Below are 18604 nucleotides of genomic sequence, written 5' to 3'. Positions count from 1 at the left end.
AGTTCGTAGATGTAGTTTTTGTACCTATAGGTGTTTACTTGGTTGAGAGCCTATGGTAATGACCTAACTTAAGGCTCTGGGGAGGGATAAGACGCTCCGGCTCCCTTAGGCAGTCATTGACGCCGTTCTCAGTCCAAGAAGACCGTTATAAGTGTCTTCGACGCCTATTCAAGCCCCTAACTCTAGGCCAATCGCACCAGAAGACATGCCCAGAAGTGCCTAATCTTAACATGGTTAAATTGCCTCCGGCGTCGATACTACAAGTACCTGACACAGCCGTACGCAGATTGCTGGAGGTGCTTCAACTTGCTCTTTTCCAACATCTTATCATGATGCTATAAAGAAACAGCAATCAAATCCTGAAGCATCATGGATGCGCACTCACCTGACCCACCCCCCGGACAAACTACACTCTCCGTCAGTGACTTCTCCAAAGCTCTGAAGACACTCCCCAGCTGTCAGAGATGTCAGCAGGGACGTCGGAAATGCGATACTCTCATTCCATCCTGTAGCCGATGCGCAAGGGCCAAAGAGGAATGTCTTTTCTATGACCACGCGCTCAAGCAGGTCCTTCCTAGGAGGTATGTGCATCTTTGACATAGGATATGTCCTGGCTCTGCTCTGGCTAATGGAAATTCTAAAAGCTACATCCACTCCCTGATCAAGAGCGCCGAAAACCTACAACGGCAGATCGCCGACAATCGCAAGATTGGGCAGAAGCCATATTCGCCTCGCGACACACTCACTACGCCAAATCCTCAGGCCGCTCACAGCAGCAGCGGCGGCGATAGCAGCATCATTCCAGTGAACAGTAGTGTCCAACATCAGACGGGGTTCCACTTTCCAGTGACGACTCATGATGGGCCGACATTGCGATACTTCGGATCCAGCTCAGTATTCTCGCTTGCGGTCCACATCATGACCCGAGTGAGGAATAGTGCTATGTTCTCGCTGCCACCCATCAACAGCGCGATACTCACGGACATGGAACCCTCCGATTTCCATGGAGGCTGTGACTGTACTATCACCAAGTCGATGGTGGAGCGATCTCTGGAGCTTTACATGGATTCTATCCACGTCCTCTACCCCTTTTTGGACGAATCAACTGTCTTATCGGATCTGGAGGACTATTGGGACATTCAGAGCAGTGGTATCGATCCCAGTGGACTCAAAGGACACCGAGCCCACCATTTCTTCCGCATCAAAATAATAGCTGCAATTGCCAGTGCGAGTCGCTCTCGGTACAATGCCAGTCGAATAGCTTGTGATCACGGGTGTTACGTCGAGGCGACCAAATGCATCGCTGAGGTCACTTCTGAAGTCTCCGCCGACTCCCTACGTGCGCTCATGCTGCTGATCGTGTACTGTCTGTTTCGTCCCCGTAAAGGAGACATATGGAGACTGCTTGACTACGCATGCCGTCTCTGTCTCGAACTTGGCTACCACACTGAGCTCGGTTCTGATAGTTGTATTATCGATCGTGAGCAACAAAAGAAGATCTTCTGGAGCTTGTACACGTTGGAGAACATAGTCAGCCAGCTCTTTGGCCGACCTTCCGATTTCCCAGACGCAATTGTCACGACAGAGTATCCAGCTTCCAGTCCAACGGAATCGGCAGAACTCAATGCTGTCCAAATTCAATCTCTCTTTACGGTGCAACACTGGAAATTGGTTTCTATTCGCTCAAAGCTGTTCACGGAGCTATATTTGCCCAACGGGGCTGCATATCGAGACATGTCTTGGTATCAGAAACGACTCAACACCCTCGATGCCTGGTACGCAGAAACGATCAAGACGGTGGCTCTTGTCGGCGTGGGAGAACTCACCTGCACGGTTGCTTTTCATGCAACTATATTATTCCTTTTCCAGCCTCTGGTTATGGACCTTCTGTGCCGGCCGGCAGACAGCAACACGCCGCCTGGACGGATGCAGTTTGTCCCGGAGGAGATATTCCTATCGGCTGGAAGACTTGTGGAAGTCTACGAGGAGATCGTACAAGCTCCGAGGAACGGAGCACTTGGTACCTACCCAATGACCTTCATGTCCGCGCACTACATCTTCCTGGCGAGTATGATGATCAAGGCTTACTGCCTCTTCTACCTGGATGGGAACACGACCTTCCATAGGACGCTTTCAGATCCAAAGTACATTCAAGAGACAGGAAGCATTGATCTGGAGAACATATGTCGGATATCCAATTCTTGCCTGATATTGTTGACGTTTTGTCACGAGAAGTGGCCTGGCCTTGTTGGTATGAGAGACGTCTACCGACAGCTTTCCGATCAGCTCCTGAAGCGTGTATTGCAAAAATACCATGCGGAAGGGGCCCAAAGTGTCGGAACGCACGGAGCGTGATTTCTGGCTACGTTGAGTGTGGGAGGGTAGAGACAGCTGATGCTCGTTGAGCACGCGACGGAGAGTGTGCATCGCGCTTTATGCAACATCACAGGAGCCTCGGTCAAGCTTAATCGAAGTAAGATTGGTGAGCTAGAAAGGCGATTTTCACTAAGCGTTCAGGGATGATACCTAAAATGCCAACATACTGTGATTGAGGCTAAGGAGGGTGCCTGGGGAAAAAAGCTTAGAGGGATGAGAAGGCTAACCGGGCTAAGGGGAGTACCTGGAGCGAAGACTTAGCGAGATTGAAAGCATACATCTTTAGAGGTAGGTGCCAACGAGAGCGCCTAAACTCTAGGTGCTATTAGTATGACTTATAGGCTCAAGACAATATTTTAATGCCTAGGCCACTAGGCATGAAAGCGTCTAAGTTGGAAAAAAGGTCTCTGACTCAGCAGTCTCCTTCCACTTAGTCGTATTGACAATTGACGTGTTTGCCCAGCTGTATATCAGCGTCGCGGACTAACTAGTTAGTGGACTGCTCCGACTAATTCTTGGACTTGATTCCCTGAGCCCCCTGATGGATGGTGCAGAGATCTTTTTTTCGGGAGATCACCCTATATTCAACATTCTTCTTTGACACCTCGTTGCTAACCATGCGAGCATGTCTCTCTCCCGGCTGCGAATATTGTCTCGGCTTCATTTGAATGGGTAAGGAAAATCGTGATGAGTGCTGTCAGTCGCCACACTGAGGGAGCATTCAACCAGCTGCCAGCTTCCTCGAGACAGACGACCGCAAGATCCCAAGAGTGGGAGGCCGTTCGTCCTGTCATCAAGCGCCTTTACGCAGACGAAAACTTGCCATTGCTCAAGGTGAGAGAGATACTGCGCGAGGATTATGGGTTCAACGCCTCGTATGTCGTCAGTCTTCTCTTGCAATGTCAGGTGCTGAAAGTCAAAGGGAGAACCAGTTCAGTTACAGATTACAACTGTGGAATTTGAGGAAGAATTGGACAGTTCCATCCAGGGCGCCGAGGCGGAAAGAGCCACAAGGCGAAGCTACTGACTTCTCTGTAGCTGTCAGAGAACTCCAGTCAGGTGCGATCGATCGGGATACCAGACGTTGTGAGGCTACTGCGCAGGCAGTCAACGCCAATGTCTCACCTCCGCTACCAGGAGATACCTTGATACGAACGCCATCGCCCCGGTCAAGGCAGAGAGTTCCCCAGGCAGCGAATCCTCATGGTGGAAATTGCTCGATTGAAACCTCGGCACGTATCATACCAGCTCTCACTTACGACCTTCCCACCACTCCCTTCGAGCCAACTTATCGAGCGGAAACCCCTTCTTTGCCTGAGCATCCGCCGCCCGGGGCTGTGAGGACGTGGCTCTTTGATGATGATGACAGAGTACAGACCTGTCAAGCTCGCCATACACCACGAGCAAGCAATGCACCGCCTGTTCCAAAGGCTACGGCGGACGCGGCCCGTCATTCTCATCCATCTCTACAGCGACCTAGGATGACCAGCTTGCTACAGTGTTCCTATCCTCTTGCAGTATTGATGTCACAGCGTCATCTGAGACGCCACTCGCCTCCAGGGGGGCGGCTTGAGCTTACAGGCACCCCGGACCCCGACGTGCTCTCGAAAGTGGTAGATCTCCTCGGCTGGCTACAATTGTCGCCGGAAGTCGTTGAAATGGGGACTTCACATTTTTCTTACCTCCCAGTGCGATTTACATTTGCATATGGATCAAGAGGCTGGACCGAACTCTTGGTTTGCCTCAAGTTTGCCCATATCGCCCTTTCTGACGAGGACTTAATGGACTATCGCTGGAAGGATGTGTTCAGTTGGTGCGTTCCCAATGACTCATTCAGTGATTTCTGCTTCCTAGAATGTTCACTCCTTGTTGAAAGATCTTTCTGCCTGTGGAAATTTGAAGACCAAGCTAGAGCGTATCGCGACCCCAGTCACGCATCTGGAGACTCTATCCTCGATTCGATGACCCCCACTTTTTCAGCAATTACAGAGCTTCCGAACACGTTGCCAACGACTGAGACCTTACCACTGCCTGAGAACCTACCAACGGCCGCAACAATGCCAATGATCGTGACCTTACCAACTAGTGAACATAGAATGTTGCCAGAGAAGTCGTGGGAATTGCACAAACACGAGATCTGCCAGTTATACCTCACTCACACTCTCGACAAAGTAGCCCAGATCATGGAGGAGAGACATGGATTTCGAGCCAGCATTCGAGGATATAGACGGAGGTTGGCTGCATGGGGTTCAAAGCAAAGCGACGTGGAGGACTTTGCCGGATCAATTAGACTCTGGAAAAGGCCCCGGAGAGATCGTTGAATGGACACAGGGGTCCGGAGGCTCCGTTTTGGGTGAGAAGGTATCCAAACCCAGACCGGGTTTCTCAACAACGGAGTATCAAAACTATATCTACAGAATCTTGGGCACCTCGAGGACAATGTTGAATTGTATGTTGTGATGCGGGGGGCCAAACCGGGCGGGAGTTGGCGAGTTGCCCATGGCAACCAACCGACGACGGATTTGTTGTCATCAAGTGCCAATCGGCGCGTAAAACTAGAAGCGCCGCAAATGATTCAATTCACCCACACCACACACACTCTCCTCAGTCTGTTCTTTACCAAGCAAGTCTCCTACTGGACTGGCCTTCGTCGTGGTCGCATCTTACTTCAATTCACTCTTCGACACGATCGTTACCTTCTCCTCTTCTACCACTATCGAGAACAAGTCGCAGCTGGACTGCCTGCTGGAGGCATCGGCCATTAAGCTCTCATACCTGCTGCGCACTGTTCATTCATTCCACACCTCAATCACATGGTCTGAGCGTCACCGCTCCAGCGCTACAACACCATTGTCTACGTTCTAGACAGCATGGCTTCCGAGGTACGTGCTGTCGTCGATTGTTGACATTCGTGCGTCCTCCGCAGAATTCTAACATATCACCGTCCCTCTACAGGTCCCACCCTTACGAATCCAGAAGGGTAGCAATGGAGCATCACCTTCCAAGCTGCCCCGAGTAACGAACCGACCACTGTCTGAGCTCAGTCCCATGGCCCTGCGCAGAAATTCTCCTAGCTTCCCGCAGCCAAAGGTGCGTTGTTTAGATCTTGTAGCCTTGGAACAACACCTCACTCACGCAATTGCAGGGCAAGTTATTGAGCAACGAAGACTCGCCGGCCGGTTCCTCTCCATTCTCTGGCGTATCACCACGACTGTTCTGGCAGGGACGTGATCCCAACTCCCCTGCCAGAGAGAATCAAACTATAAACGATCCTGTCCCTTCCCGAGCCTCTCCTACCAAGCGGTCATCGATTGAAAATCTCAAGAAGGCCTCGAGGGTCAAGAACAGCAGTATGTTTGCCATCGAGCAGAACAGTCACTATGATCCATCGCGTCCTTCGATCCTAGATGGAAGGCCTCACAGCATGCAATTCTCAAGGCACCAATCACCAATTCGTGGTTCAGATGTAATCCGAAAAGAGAATGTCGCCCCTTCCTCCACATCTCCTGTACAGCCACAGGTGAAAAAGGGGCTTGAAGAGAAGGACCAGACCACAAGCCTTATTACCCCTTTGTCTCCGAGCAGGTTGAACAGTCCTCCCACAAAATCATCCTTGTCAAAGAAGACCGGAGCCGCCTTCAGGAGAAGTGGCTTTGACCCTGAAACAGGTATATGGGAGGATGATGACGACATTCAGAGCCGACAACTTCCCGCTGGTCGTGGATTGCATCGCCATCAGAAGAGTGTCACTTTTGACCAGAAGCCACCCCAGATTAATGAGTATGAAATGGCCACCCCGGCACCTTCGTCATGTGCGTCCGGGTCTCGCGAAGGCAGCTATCAGTCTAACGAGGATGAGGAGGACGAGGATGCAAGCTTTGAGAGAGGCTCTTCGATGGATCAAGATGACAGCTTTGACGCCTCACTGGAGGATACTGACAAGACCCCTGTTGTCCTGCCGGAGCAGTGGCGTTTCATGAGCCCAGAGACAGCCAGCACAGATCTGTCGCGTAGGGAAGAAGACGTTTTCGACGATGATTGCGGTAGTCCTGCACCAACTGCACATCCGGGTGCTTTGGCATCTCGCCCACATCAGACCAGCGCGAGTTCAGTAGACTCGAACGGACAAACTCGCCCGTTGCCGCCTCTCCCACCAGGTGGCAACAGATTATCCTGGAATGAGAACCTATCTGGAACGTTGGAGCGCTTGAGTATCTCTGGAAGGTCTCTTCCCACCCCTCCAATTCCTGCTGGCATTTCCAAGGCAGATATACAAAAGATGGGGGTCTCCAGCTCTCTCACAGGCGACGATCGACTGAGACTCATGGCACTTCAGGAACAAGAGCGGGAACGCCGAATGAGGAGAATGGGATCGAAAGAGACCAGCCCCGTTCGCGATTCCAGTCTTGAAAAGTCCCAAATGCCTCGCCTAGCTGAGCCCGAGGTTTCCGAATCACGAAACTCAACGCCCCAGCTTTCTCGAGCATCGGTCCTGCAGGGACTACGCGGTGACCCAGGACAGGACAGTCGAGAGAGCAGTGAAGAACTCGACGGGGCAACGCGAGCGCGTGATGTATCATATGACCCAGACATTCCGATCCCGTCGCTTGAAGACCCGACACAGCCAACGATCAAACAGGAAGAGCTAGAAGAGGAAGACTTGTACTCGATTCCTGATTTGTACAATCGTCGAGTGTCAGATTCAGAGACCAGCGCCAATCAAGATGACGACCTCACAAGCCAATACTCGCAGGCATCTCAAGTCCCTGTGTCTCAGTCCTTGATTCCAGACACCGAAGATGGACAAGATACTCCCAAGGCCCGAAGCCCAACTAGAGAGCAAATTTTACAGGCCGAAAATCGCATGTCACTGCCTGAGTTCACTGACTTTGGCAGCGCAGGTGGGTTTGACGTTGGATTTGGATCATACTTGGCCAGCAACGAGGAGAAATCAAAGCCAAACCCTGGCGCTACACATTCGACTCATCTTCCGGATCTGGCAGCCTTACGCCAGTCTATCCAACGATCCTACACCCCAGAGATCCAGCAAAGACAATACCAAGCTCCTCTCTCTGCAGCAGTCGAGGACGCTGTTCCTGGGAGTCCCGACTCCGTTGTCAGACACTCCAGACGTTCCAACATTCCAGTGACCGATGGGTCTGATATTTCGGACACCAGGTCCACAGCTCATGATGATAGTGATAGATCTGTCTCCCCATCAGACAGCGGTTCGGTTGTGGTTCACGACAAGGCGCCCTCTCCAGTCTCTCCCATTTCGGCGGATTTTGAGGATAAGGCTGGCAGCCACGGCGCAGACCCCTTCCAACATACAAACTTAGACGAGGAACACACCCAAACAAGCCACAAGATCCCCGAGAGCAACCGCGTGAGCAGCTTAGTACAGCTGGACATTCCATACGACTCCCTTGATGAAGGACTTGGCCTGGGCCTCGAAAAGGAGTTTGACCGAGTGGTGGAAGCCCAAAAGGTAGAGTTTGAACTCTCGTTGCAGCGTCTTTACTACCCGTTTAATGGCCGTTTCCCTTCTGTCGAAGTTCCTTGTCCCAGGGACCCGAAGATTGAAAACCCCATGGACAAAATCCCTGCCACTTCCAGGCCCCATGAAGCACGGACTCCCCCAAAAAGAGCTCTTACCCCTGGCGAACCAAATTCTGAAGAGTCATTTGCTAATCGAGCTGGTCGTCGACAGAGAGGCTACCTCATGCGTCAGAATACCAAAATTGTGTATGCCAGCGAACGCATTTCACAGGATGAATCTAGATCTCCCGAGCTTCCTGGCGTTCCAGGCGACCCCTCTGTACCCCAGGTTCCAGATCCAAATCTAGTTCAGACTTCTCCCCGAAAGACAAGTCAGCCCACATGGACTGCTGAGCCCTGGAATGGTAAGATGAGAAGAAAGAGCATTCGAGTTGGAGGGGAAAAGGCTATGAGCAAGAGGAAGCAGATGGAAGGACCTGTTCCACCACTGCCAGGTCAAATGAGCAACGCTCAGGAGACTCTAGACGCGGTCGCAGAAGACGAAATTGCCGAAGGCGAGGACTGGGAAGATGGCTCCGAGCGTGGTCGCCTGTTTGTGAAGGTTGTTGGCGTGAAAGACTTGCAAATGCCCTTCCCCCAACGTGAGTATTGCCGAACCTTTTCAATCATGCCAGCTAACCACGAATAGACGAACGCACCTATTTCGCCTTGACACTGGATAACGGACTTCATTGCGTTACCACTGCCTGGTTAGATTTCGCTCGAAGTGCACCGATCGGACAGGAGTTCGAGCTAGTGGTTCTCAACGACCTGGAGTTCCAACTCACCCTTCAAATGAAGCTTGAGGAGCCGAAGGTTGAAAGACCACAGTCACCCAGCAAAGCACAGTCCTCGCCTAAGAAACAAGGTGCTTTTGGACGATTGTTTGGCTCTCCTAAGAAGAAGAAAGAGTCGGAGCTGAAAGCGATGCATGAGGCCCAAACAGGCAGAAGACCCGTCACTCCTCCATCTGCATATGAGCTGGTTCAAGGGCTGGTCGCAAAGGATGGCTCGTTTGCGCGTGCTTATGTATCTCTGTCCGAGCATGAGAATCATGCTTACGGCAGGCCATACACTGTGGACATCACTTGCTTCAACGAGTGGGCTCTTGAGGAGGTTCACGTTGGCAGCTCCCGCAGCAAGAAAGGGGTGACGCAACTTCAGCGCCGTCCACCTTATGAGATTGGCAAGCTCGAATTGCAATTGCTGTATGTGCCGAAACCGAAAGGAGCAAAGGATGAAGAAATGCCAAAGAGCATGAACGGCGCAGTGCGTGCGATGAGGGAGGCCGAGGAACGGTTGCAACAACAAGCCAGCATTAAGGCATTTGAGGGCTATCTAAGCCAGCAAGGAGGGGATTGCCCGGTAAGATGAATTTCAAGAAGGCCAATCTCTAGTAGCGCTGACCGCAATGCAGTATTGGCGACGACGATTTTTTAAGCTTGCAGGAACAAAACTGACTGCTTTCCACGAGACGACTCTCCAACCGCGAGCCACCATCAACCTTGCCAAGGCCAGCCGCCTCATCGACGATAAGTCTACTCTGACGCAGAAGGAGACGTCTACGAAGGGCGGCGGTCGACGCAAGAGTGGTTTCGCGGAGGAAGAGGAGGGCTACATGTTTGTCGAAGAGGGATTCCGTATCCGCTTTGCAAATGGCGAAGTTATTGATTTCTACGCCGACTCAACTGCCGAAAAGGAACAGTGGATGGTCGCCCTTGCGCAAGTCGTTGGCAAGAACGTGCCGGGCTCGTCTCCACAGGTGAAAGGCTGGACAGAGCTCGTTCTCAGAAGGGAGAAGAAGCTCAAGGCAGAATCATCGACTGGGTTTCGACCCGGTCATGCTCGGACCGAAACGTACGGAGGAGGTTCGACAAGCAGCCCCGGCAAGTCAAGGTCCGGTCCGCAAGGCCACCGAAAGACGAAAAGTATGCATGCTTGAAGATTTCCAGCGGTCGCACAGGTGTCATTAGTTGTACTACAGGCTACGCGGGAGGAGGTGTTTGTTTTGTCGGGTTCAATGGACACTAGGCGTCGATATGGACAAGGAGTATGTGTGAGTGATGACGGTGCTTCTCTTGGGCTTCGACGGCCGTCAAACTCAGGCTTTGTTCTGTTATTACCGAGAAATGATTTCATGCAAAGACACGCACACGATCGATGGGAATAGCCAGAGGTCAATAGGGATGCTGCAGGGACCCCAGCCAGGCTTTTGGTTCCGTGGGTTCGGTTCAATGGCCACAGCTTGGTTGCGAATAATAAGATATCAAAACGTACTTGACAAGGTATTCTTCTCGAGGGCTGTATTATTATTACAAGGTCGTCGAAGGCCCCAGTTGCAAACGGTAAATACTTGAGGTGTGGGTACCGACGTGGTACCCACGATACGTGTTGTTGCAGAGCCCGTTGTTGGTTTTTGGATTGCCTCATCCTTGGGGCATGAACATGTTGATGTTCGCCGGAAGGAAGCCATTCAGGCTTTCTCTACTCTTGACGAGGTGGTGGCGGTGGTGGTGAGTGATGATGATGATGATGATGATGATGGTGGTGGTGGTGGAGCCCTCTCCATCCTCTCCAAGAAGAACTCCCACCAACAAAGTAAGTAGTTACGGTCAGTCACCATCTAGTAGAACCGCGCTCGACGGCATGTGGTGTACTACAAGCACTGGAGGTCGACATTGCTGGTTATAACAAGCACATGGGCTGTTTTTTTTGGGGGTGGGGAGGGGGTTGGGACTTCTTTAGACCGGCGTTGGTTCAGAGGGTAGACACCCGTTAGTTAGCTGCTGCCATCTGCGAACGTCTTGGTGGTGGTGGTGGTGGTGGTGGTGGTGGTGGTGGTACGAGGCGTCGGCTCGAGCCCCTTCCGAGTCGTTGGCTCTTTCAGACCGGGCCTGGCCGGTGGCCATGGACGAAAGCGTCTTATCTGGGAAGCACACAGCTTTGGGCTGTTCAGGTCGTCGACGACTCTCGGTCTGATATGGGTTCGGGAGCAGGCAACCGGGCACCCCCTGGGCCGCGAGGGTATTTCACCGCCAATGCCGAAATGGGCTCGGAAAGCTCCCCCCGTTGACGACAAACACAAGGCGGGAGGCCTCGGGCATGATCGCTTCGCACTTCGCCAAAAGAAGAACAATAAAATCCCCCCTGCGTCTTGTTAATCTCCAGAGAGTCCCGTGTATAGCCATGGGTCTTTGAGGAGGTCTTTTGCCGTGCTCCGCTCGCCGGGCAGCCATCGAATCATCTTCTGGACAAAGGCGATGAATAATCTCTTCTCCTCCCCGTCAAGGCTTGCAATGGTGGTCTCGAAGCTGAAAGCAGGTGGGATAAGATCCGGCTGGTGAAGGCGGCCTATCAATTGTCAAGTAAGGATTCGAGTTGTGCTCGGGCAGATGTTAACAGACGTACCATCTTTGTTGTAGAACAGAGACGTTCTATCTCCATGCGTGAGAAGGGTCTGAGGCGGGTCTCCCAACAGCGCTGTGATGAGCGCGAGGTGTCTTTGATCGTCGTACTCGTATTTCTGGCCTTCCTTCGGCACGTTGCTCTTGATAAGCGATCTCCCTTCCAGTAGATCCCAAAGCTGTGGGTACGATTTAGCCATGTGAGTCGTGGAAAATTCGGAAAGCTCGACAGTCAACACTCACCATAACCCCTAAGCTCCAGATATCGGCACTGTACGTGTATCCAGCGTCGAGAATGACTTCAGGTGCGCGGTAGAGATCCGCCTGAATACAGCCTTTGTGCAAACCGCGACCGCCAAAGACCGCAAGGTCAAAATCAGAAATGCGAATGACACCAACGGGTCCTCGAAATCGTCCATAATCATTTCGAGCAAGATATATTACACGGCCGTCTTCGCAGGACTTCTGCGGAAGTGGGTGCCTGAATTCATCCTCGGCGTCGCGCTCCAGGATCGATTGATCTTCGAGCTTCACCATAATGTTGTCGGGTTTTAAATCTTACCGACTTGGTCAGCAATCTTATGACGCTAGTTTTACACTCACTCTGGTAGTAAGTGAGATTGACGTACCGGTGTGAATAACATGGCACTCTGAGTGCAGGTAATCAAGTCCCTGCAATGCCATCTGAAGAATGATCTTCACCATCTCCATGGGGAGTACGTCGCCGACAAAACGTCTCTGGTAAAGCCAAGGTGGCTCCCGTAAGGGTTCGAACACAAGACATTGATGATATCCAGACTGGCCGGGTATTGTAAATGAATCAAGGAGATGTCTGATGAACTCTCGACCCTCGCGGCTAGAGTTGATGTTTGTGATATGCCGTAGGATTTCCAGCTCTTCAGGAGCTGTCTCATGAGCAGGACTCGGAATATTTGCTTTGATCTTGACTGCACAGTATTGGTCTTTGAGCCACTTCCACCTATAAATGGATTAGTACCCTATACGTCAGACAAGGTGATTGGTTTTCACACTGTCTGAGATCTCGCGCAAGCCAGACTGTGGAGCTGCTTCCATGGCCAAGTTTCGTCGCCAACTGATATCGGTCATTGAGTACATCTCCGATGCGGGCTGGGTAGAAGTAACGTGGGTCATAGTGCGGCGAGTTCTCCTCCTCGACAAGTTGAAAGGGATCCAGTCGAGAGGCAACCGCTGAAGGTCGAGACTAAGGTTTGTGTCGAAGAGCGCGCAGAGGAGCCATGATGCTCTGCATTGGATGTTACAAGATCAGAAGATGCTGGGGGCGGAATTATCATTCGTCAGGAGGTGTTTTGGTGAAACCGCCTTCTGCCGCAGTAGATCTGTGACAGCAGGCACAGCAGAAGGCCCCAAAAGAATGCAGCCCGCAAAGACATGGAGTTGCAGGACATAGCCGAGAGGGTTGAGATTCAGTAAGACGTTGATGTCGTCCACCAAGCGGAGAGAATGACCAATACAGACCAGCGGGGCAGCACATACTTCTAGTAGTGATCCAGACCCTCATATCTCGGGACAGGTCTTTGGCAGGACAGGCCGTCTAACTTCACTCCATGCGTACGAGGACGGGAAGTTGATCTACTCCCAAAAGAAGTACAATGACGCCCAGGAATAGGAGCGAGAGCTGCAAGGTGCGTAGTCCTCCAAGACTTTACCAAAGACCGTGGCTCTAATTAACCCTAGGTTGTGAAATCAGCCTATCCTCTACGTTTTTCTGATATGTAGGGCCACGCCTTACTGTGAAATCCATGGCCAGCCGGCGCAGGTCGGTCCCCAGACGACATGGTCGCCGTGAGAGCAAATTGATTGTTCTATATGCATAATTTTCCCCTAGACTTTAGTAGGGAAGAGTTGGAGTGCATACTGAAAAACGATGAGCAGGAGAAGAGCGAAAGGCAAGCGATTGGAACGGTCTAAATCATATGTTCGCCATGGCACTTCGGCGACCACATGAATGGCAAGAATCTTTATTTTGCAAGTATTTCTGGATCGATTAGAGCTAAGGTTTCAGAAAGATGTCTGGTGCCAGTCCTTTTATTTGGTGGTGGTAGAAGTCTAGGCACCGTTAGGGGGGGTCTTATAGGCCTTGGGGGCCGTTTTAATAGGCATGAAAGCCTATAAGCCTGTCTTGGCGTTGCACGAGGCTCCCCTGCTCAGCCTTGTGCTCAGCCTCACCAGCCTTGACAGGCATCCTACTTTAGGCACTCATTTATCTTTTCGTGTGCTTTGTGTGTCTGTTTACCTTTGTCTACATATCTGGGCACGGACGACCTGCTCAGGGATATTCGTTTCGTACAATGGGTCTCATTCGGACCATAGCATTAGTCGTTCTGACCATTTCGTTTATCGTCTTCATAGCGCTTTTTGGAAGATTGCCGGCTTTCAGGTGAGATTTCCGACCCTCTCTTACCATGTAGTGCCACCACCCCTATATCTGGAGATATAAAAACATACTTCAGTCTTCGTAGTTTTCAATGAACTGACTCTTTCTATCTGTATTCTAGACGCACGCCTATCGCCTTCCTACACCAATTACTATGGCGGCATATACCGAATGGATTCATCGCGGTGGACGAACGACTTACGGGCCGTCGTATATCGCGAAGCCTTGCCCGGACGGGCAATTATCTGATGAATGAGAAACACCCACTTGTTCTGGTAAGCGTTGCTGTTCGAGTTCTGTCGATTGCTCTATAATTGTGGGGTTGTCTGTTTTTTCTCGTTTTGTTCAGGGGCGTACTCTTGTTTGTTTACTTACCTTGCGTGTAGATATTTTTCCTCGGTTTACAAGTCATAGGCGAGGCGATGTTTGTCCCGGCGGCGTGGGATCGGCTAGCTACGTCGCAAAAGATCGTGATCCCGTGTCTGATAGCTGGGCCGATGGTGTTTCTCTATCTGTCTGCCACGACCAGTTCGAACGTCACACCCGAGAACCACGCGGAGTGCATACGCGCCTACCCTTATGACTTTGCGCTGTTCCACCCGGGCTACTTCTGCAGCACGTGTCGGTTCGCGAAGCCGGCGCGCAGCAAGCACTGTCCGATTTGCAAGGCGTGCGTGCAGAAGCAGGATCACCACTGCATCTGGATCAACAACTGCGTCGGCCGGAATAACTATCTGTGGTTCAACCTGTTGATCGTGGCGACGGCGGTGCTGCTTGCGTACGGTGCGAGGCTGGGCTACGTCTTGCTGGACGCGAGGCTGCAGGAGCGGCTTGTGCCCGCGGCGCTGACGAGGGGGAGTGCGACCGCGAAGAGATGGAGCACCGCTCTGACCTGGGGAGAGTACTGGCAGTGCTGGGCCTGGGCCATCAGCGTCGAGTGGAGGATTGGGAGTATCATGATGCTCACGATTTTGAGTTTCCCGCTCGCCACGGCGTTCTTGGTCTATCATGTCTATTTGGTCTGGGCCGGCATGACCACCAACGAGAGTGCCAAGTGGAGTGATTGGAAAGAGGATATACTTGATGATCTGGTGTACAGGGCCAGAATAGCCGAGCTGAGAGAGACGTATCCCAAATTACCTGACGATGTTGAGCCGAGAGACGAGGATATCAAGTCCCCATGGCCCAGGGGTGCGCGGGCCAAGTGGTGGCTCGTCAGGATGGTTGATGGGCGACAACCTACGCTCAGAAAGAACAGAGAAAATGGGAAGGGTGTTGGCGAGAGAGGAGCAGAGGACGAAGGCAACGAAGTGCCTGATGAGAGGTGGACAAAGGTGCACAGTCTACGGGAAGTGGACAATGTGTATGACTTGGGGTTCTGGTCGAACTTGAAGGATAGCATATTGAATCGTGATTGAGACAATCTATGAGTGGATGTGTAGCATTCAGAGTATCATATTCCTAGGTGGTGCCAATCCGGACTATGAGATGTCCTTCATGGTTATTCCAGGTGCAGAAGCTGGGCGTCACTGTGTACCTGAGGTACCTAATACTCGAATGCTTCTGAGCTCTTTACGCGAGGCTGAAGGTGTTGTTGGATGGCAAGGCTGAACCACGTGCCTACGTGACTCGCGTCTGGCCAATCATTCTCACCGTCTGATTGTCGGACTCAAATTGCGGGATTGAGCATTCACTCTGGGCGATTCACGCTGGATTCGGACCACACAAGTTCTCGCTGCTGCTGCTGCTACTGTCGCATAACACACCAGCATGTTTGCCAATGGCTCTCCGGCCTGCCAAAAGGCAGCGCAGATCCACCATCGTCCTCTCGGACGACAGTGATCAAGGCGAGCAACCTCGCGCAAAGACACAGAAATCAAGCCACCAGCGTGAGATTACTCTTGATGGCAGAACCTCCCAGAACGTATCACCGGTAAAGACTCCGAAAGGGAAGGCGGTTGCAAAGAAGGGCCCTGCGCAGAAATCGCCCTCACACTCGTCCCCCGAAAAGCAAAGAAAGACCACAAGAATCAAGGCTGAGCCAGAGAAGTCCGGGTCTCTGCATAACTTCTTCAGCAAAGCTACAGCAGAGGAGAGATGGAGGAAAAAGTCTGTGACGCCGGATATAGACGCAGAGAATGGAGAACTGCTCGACGCAATCGAGGATGACGATCTCTCTGACGATACGTTGCAAGAGCTGGGTCTCAAGACGAACACAGGTGGCCCCGCTGCGGACAGACGAAAGCCGGCCATCTCTGCTACCTCTGGTCCCAGTAACAGGAGCATTGGCACCAGTTTCCCGGCGAGCCAGCGATTTGTTCGCCCATCCGACATGAATCGGCCGTCCTCGAACGATGTGAATCAAACGCAACCGGAGGAGGGACATCGACCGTGGGCCGATCGCTATGGACCGAATAGTCTTGAAGAGCTGGTAGTGCACAAGAAGAAGGTCTCGGATGTCCAGAACTGGCTCCAGGGCAAAATCGACGGCCGGAATGGCCAAAAGATCCTTGTCCTGAAAGGGCCCGCTGGGAGCGGCAAGACGACAACGTTGTCACTTCTCGCGAAATCAATGGGGTTGCAACTGGTCCCGTGGCACAATCCCACAGCCTCAGAAACTGGAAGCAAAAATTCGGTTGCGGCTCAGTTTGATGAGTTCTTGAATCGAGGCGGTCGATTTGGTAGTCTTGTATTTGGCGATGACTCAACCCAGTCCGATGTGTCGAAACAAGACTCGGCTCATCGTGTTCTCGTGATCGAAGAGTTCCCTGCCACCATGGCCCGACTATCCGGTGCTCTCCAATCATTCAGATCAGTGATTCTTCAATACCTAGCACGAAGTCGAGCGGCTTCTACGGCTACTCTGCGAGGACAACCAAGCCCTGACCACGGTTCTCCTCCTGTGGTGATTATTATTTCAGAGACGCTGCTTTCTTCATCCACGGCTCTGACGGATAGTTTTACGGCGCATAGGCTGCTCGGCCCGGAGATCTTGAACAATCCATATGTCACGGTGATGGAGTTCAATCCCGTAGCACCGACATTTGTCACGAAGGCGCTGGATATTGTCATGAAAAAGGAGGCAAGAGACTCTCGAAGACGGAGAGTACCAGGGCCGGCGGTCATCCAGAAACTAGCAGAGATGGGCGATGTCAGAAGCGCCGTCAATTCGCTCGAGTTCTTGTGCTTGCGAGGCGACAACAACTCTGAATGGTCTGGAACAGTGGCCGCCAAGGCCAAGAAGTCGTCCAAAGACAATGTGCCTTTGACCGACATGGAAAGGGATTCTCTTCAGCTGGTGAGTCAGCGGGAGACGACACTTGATATGTTTCATGCAGCAGGGAAAATTGTGTACAACAAACGTGAAGATCCTCGAGTCCTCGATACACGAGCAGAGCCTCCACCCAAGCCGCCGGACCATCTCATGCATCTGTACACACCCAAGGCGTCTCAGGTCGACATCGAGGCTCTACTCAGCGAGACTGGCACGGACATTCAAACGTTTATTTCCACGTTACATGAGAATTACATCCTCTCGTGTAGTGGCGACAAGTTTGAAGAGTGCTTCGATGGATGTTCCGACATGCTCTCGGTCAGCGACGTGCTGAATCCTGAAAGTCGGCCTTCCCAACGTGCCAGTTGGAACCCGTACGCTTCGATCATCCAGGCGAATCTACAGGCAGGGTCATCGGATACGCTCCGGCAAGATGAGATCAGTTTTCAAGTTGCCACAAGAGGCCTGCTGTTCAGCCTTCCATACCCGGTGAATCGAGCGTCTCTGCCAGGTGGGAAAAAGGGGGATACGTTTAAAATGTTCTACCCGGCCAGCCTGAGACTGTGGAAACCGACAGAGGAGATGGACAGTTTGATCGAGATGTACGTGAATGGTGACGGCTTAGGGACGGGCTCGGGCGGGGCTCTGTCGCACAAAGCATCGAGTACTGTCGGTGACGGTGGCGTGGCGACCTGGCGGACAAGGGCTTTTGGTGGTGCAGATACGTATTCAGGGATCGAGAGTGGGTCTGGAGCTGACGATGACGATGATGAGCGCGAAAGGAGACAGATCAGGTACGCCAAAGATACGTTGACGCTCGAAGTGTTGCCGTACATGACCCGGATCTTTGCCACGACGAGCAAGGACACCGGTGTTCTTGAACGCATTACCACCTTTAGACCGAATGTATTCTTGTCTCCCGCTGTTGGAGATCAAGGACCCGAAGACGACGATGAGAATGATGATGTTGTTGCCGGTGCCGGTGCTGGTGCCGGTGGGGACGCGACCGTCAACACGACTGGGAGCGGTTCAGTCTCAACCGCGGCATCGAGATTGTCTGGATCAGCGAGCAGGCGAACTGGGGCAGTCCCGTCACCATTAATGCCACACACTTTTCGCAAGAATGAGACGACATCTTCAAATGGTGCGCGTCCGCGTCCTGGCACCGGGGATGGCGTTGATGGAATTGATCTCGGCGCTGTGGAAAAGCTGTACATCTCAGACGACGACATAGAAGACGACTAGCACTATCTGACCACACCACCTAGGCAGGTTAGTGTGAAGGAGCATGAGCACGGGGCCTGCAAGACACGAAGGTTGAGGAACTAGTACATGGTCACCGGGGAGATGTATCTTGTACCGAGCAGTACTACAAAGGTTTGACTGTGTGTGTGTGTGAATGGGATGCCGAGGAGAAGAAGACGAAGAAGAAGAAGAAGAAGAAGAAGAAGAAGAAGAAGAAGAAGACGAAAGGAACTTGTCGTCCTGGTCAGCTAGTTGGTTTACTTTCTTTGGAGTTGGTTGGTTCGTTGTTCTTCCCTACGGGCGTTTTGGTGTGGTGTGTGTGCGCGAAGAGAAAAATAAACAGACGGGGAA

The 18604-nt window shown here is 52.1% G+C and overlaps 6 protein-coding genes across 6 annotated transcripts; 5 read left to right on the top strand and 1 right to left on the bottom strand.

Moving 5' to 3' along the window:
* Nucleotides 1–369: 369 nt before the first annotated feature.
* PV08_05718 (uncharacterized protein) lies at nt 370–2355 on the top strand (the record flags this gene model as incomplete). Its single annotated transcript, XM_016380058.1, has 2 exons — nt 370–581; nt 645–2355. 2 exons carry the CDS (start codon nt 370–372, stop codon nt 2353–2355), a joined length of 1923 nt encoding a protein of 640 aa, XP_016235885.1.
* A 920-nt stretch (nt 2356–3275) lies between these two features.
* On the top strand, nt 3276–4697 carry PV08_05717 (uncharacterized protein; the record flags this gene model as incomplete). Its single annotated transcript, XM_016380057.1, has 1 exon — nt 3276–4697. One exon carries the CDS (start codon nt 3276–3278, stop codon nt 4695–4697), a length of 1422 nt encoding a protein of 473 aa, XP_016235884.1.
* A 549-nt stretch (nt 4698–5246) lies between these two features.
* PV08_05716 (uncharacterized protein) lies at nt 5247–9856 on the top strand (the record flags this gene model as incomplete). Its single annotated transcript, XM_016380056.1, has 5 exons — nt 5247–5258; nt 5332–5466; nt 5522–8516; nt 8564–9279; nt 9332–9856. The coding sequence occupies 5 exons, from the start codon at nt 5247–5249 to the stop codon at nt 9854–9856; spliced, it is 4383 nt and encodes a 1460-aa protein (XP_016235883.1).
* Nucleotides 9857–11071: 1215 nt separating this feature from the next.
* PV08_05715 (uncharacterized protein) lies at nt 11072–12470 on the bottom strand (the record flags this gene model as incomplete). Its single annotated transcript, XM_016380055.1, has 5 exons — nt 11072–11265; nt 11323–11497; nt 11562–11875; nt 11948–12297; nt 12376–12470. 5 exons carry the CDS (start codon nt 12468–12470, stop codon nt 11072–11074), a joined length of 1128 nt encoding a protein of 375 aa, XP_016235882.1.
* Nucleotides 12471–13648: 1178 nt separating this feature from the next.
* On the top strand, nt 13649–15152 carry PV08_05714 (uncharacterized protein; the record flags this gene model as incomplete). The annotated part of the gene is made up of 3 exons (XM_016380054.1): nt 13649–13737; nt 13856–14009; nt 14121–15152. The coding sequence occupies 3 exons, from the start codon at nt 13649–13651 to the stop codon at nt 15150–15152; spliced, it is 1275 nt and encodes a 424-aa protein (XP_016235881.1).
* Nucleotides 15153–15514: 362 nt separating this feature from the next.
* Nucleotides 15515–18253, top strand: PV08_05713 (uncharacterized protein; the record flags this gene model as incomplete). The annotated part of the gene is made up of 1 exon (XM_016380053.1): nt 15515–18253. The coding sequence occupies one exon, from the start codon at nt 15515–15517 to the stop codon at nt 18251–18253; it is 2739 nt and encodes a 912-aa protein (XP_016235880.1).
* Nucleotides 18254–18604: the final 351 nt, after the last annotated feature.

Source organism: Exophiala spinifera, assembly GCF_000836115.1.
Source record: "Exophiala spinifera strain CBS 89968 unplaced genomic scaffold supercont1.4, whole genome shotgun sequence".
In the NCBI taxonomy this organism is placed as follows: domain Eukaryota; kingdom Fungi; phylum Ascomycota; class Eurotiomycetes; order Chaetothyriales; family Herpotrichiellaceae; genus Exophiala; species Exophiala spinifera.
Note: the sequence above shows the minus strand (reverse complement) of the source record. Positions and strands in the feature narration are given on the sequence as shown.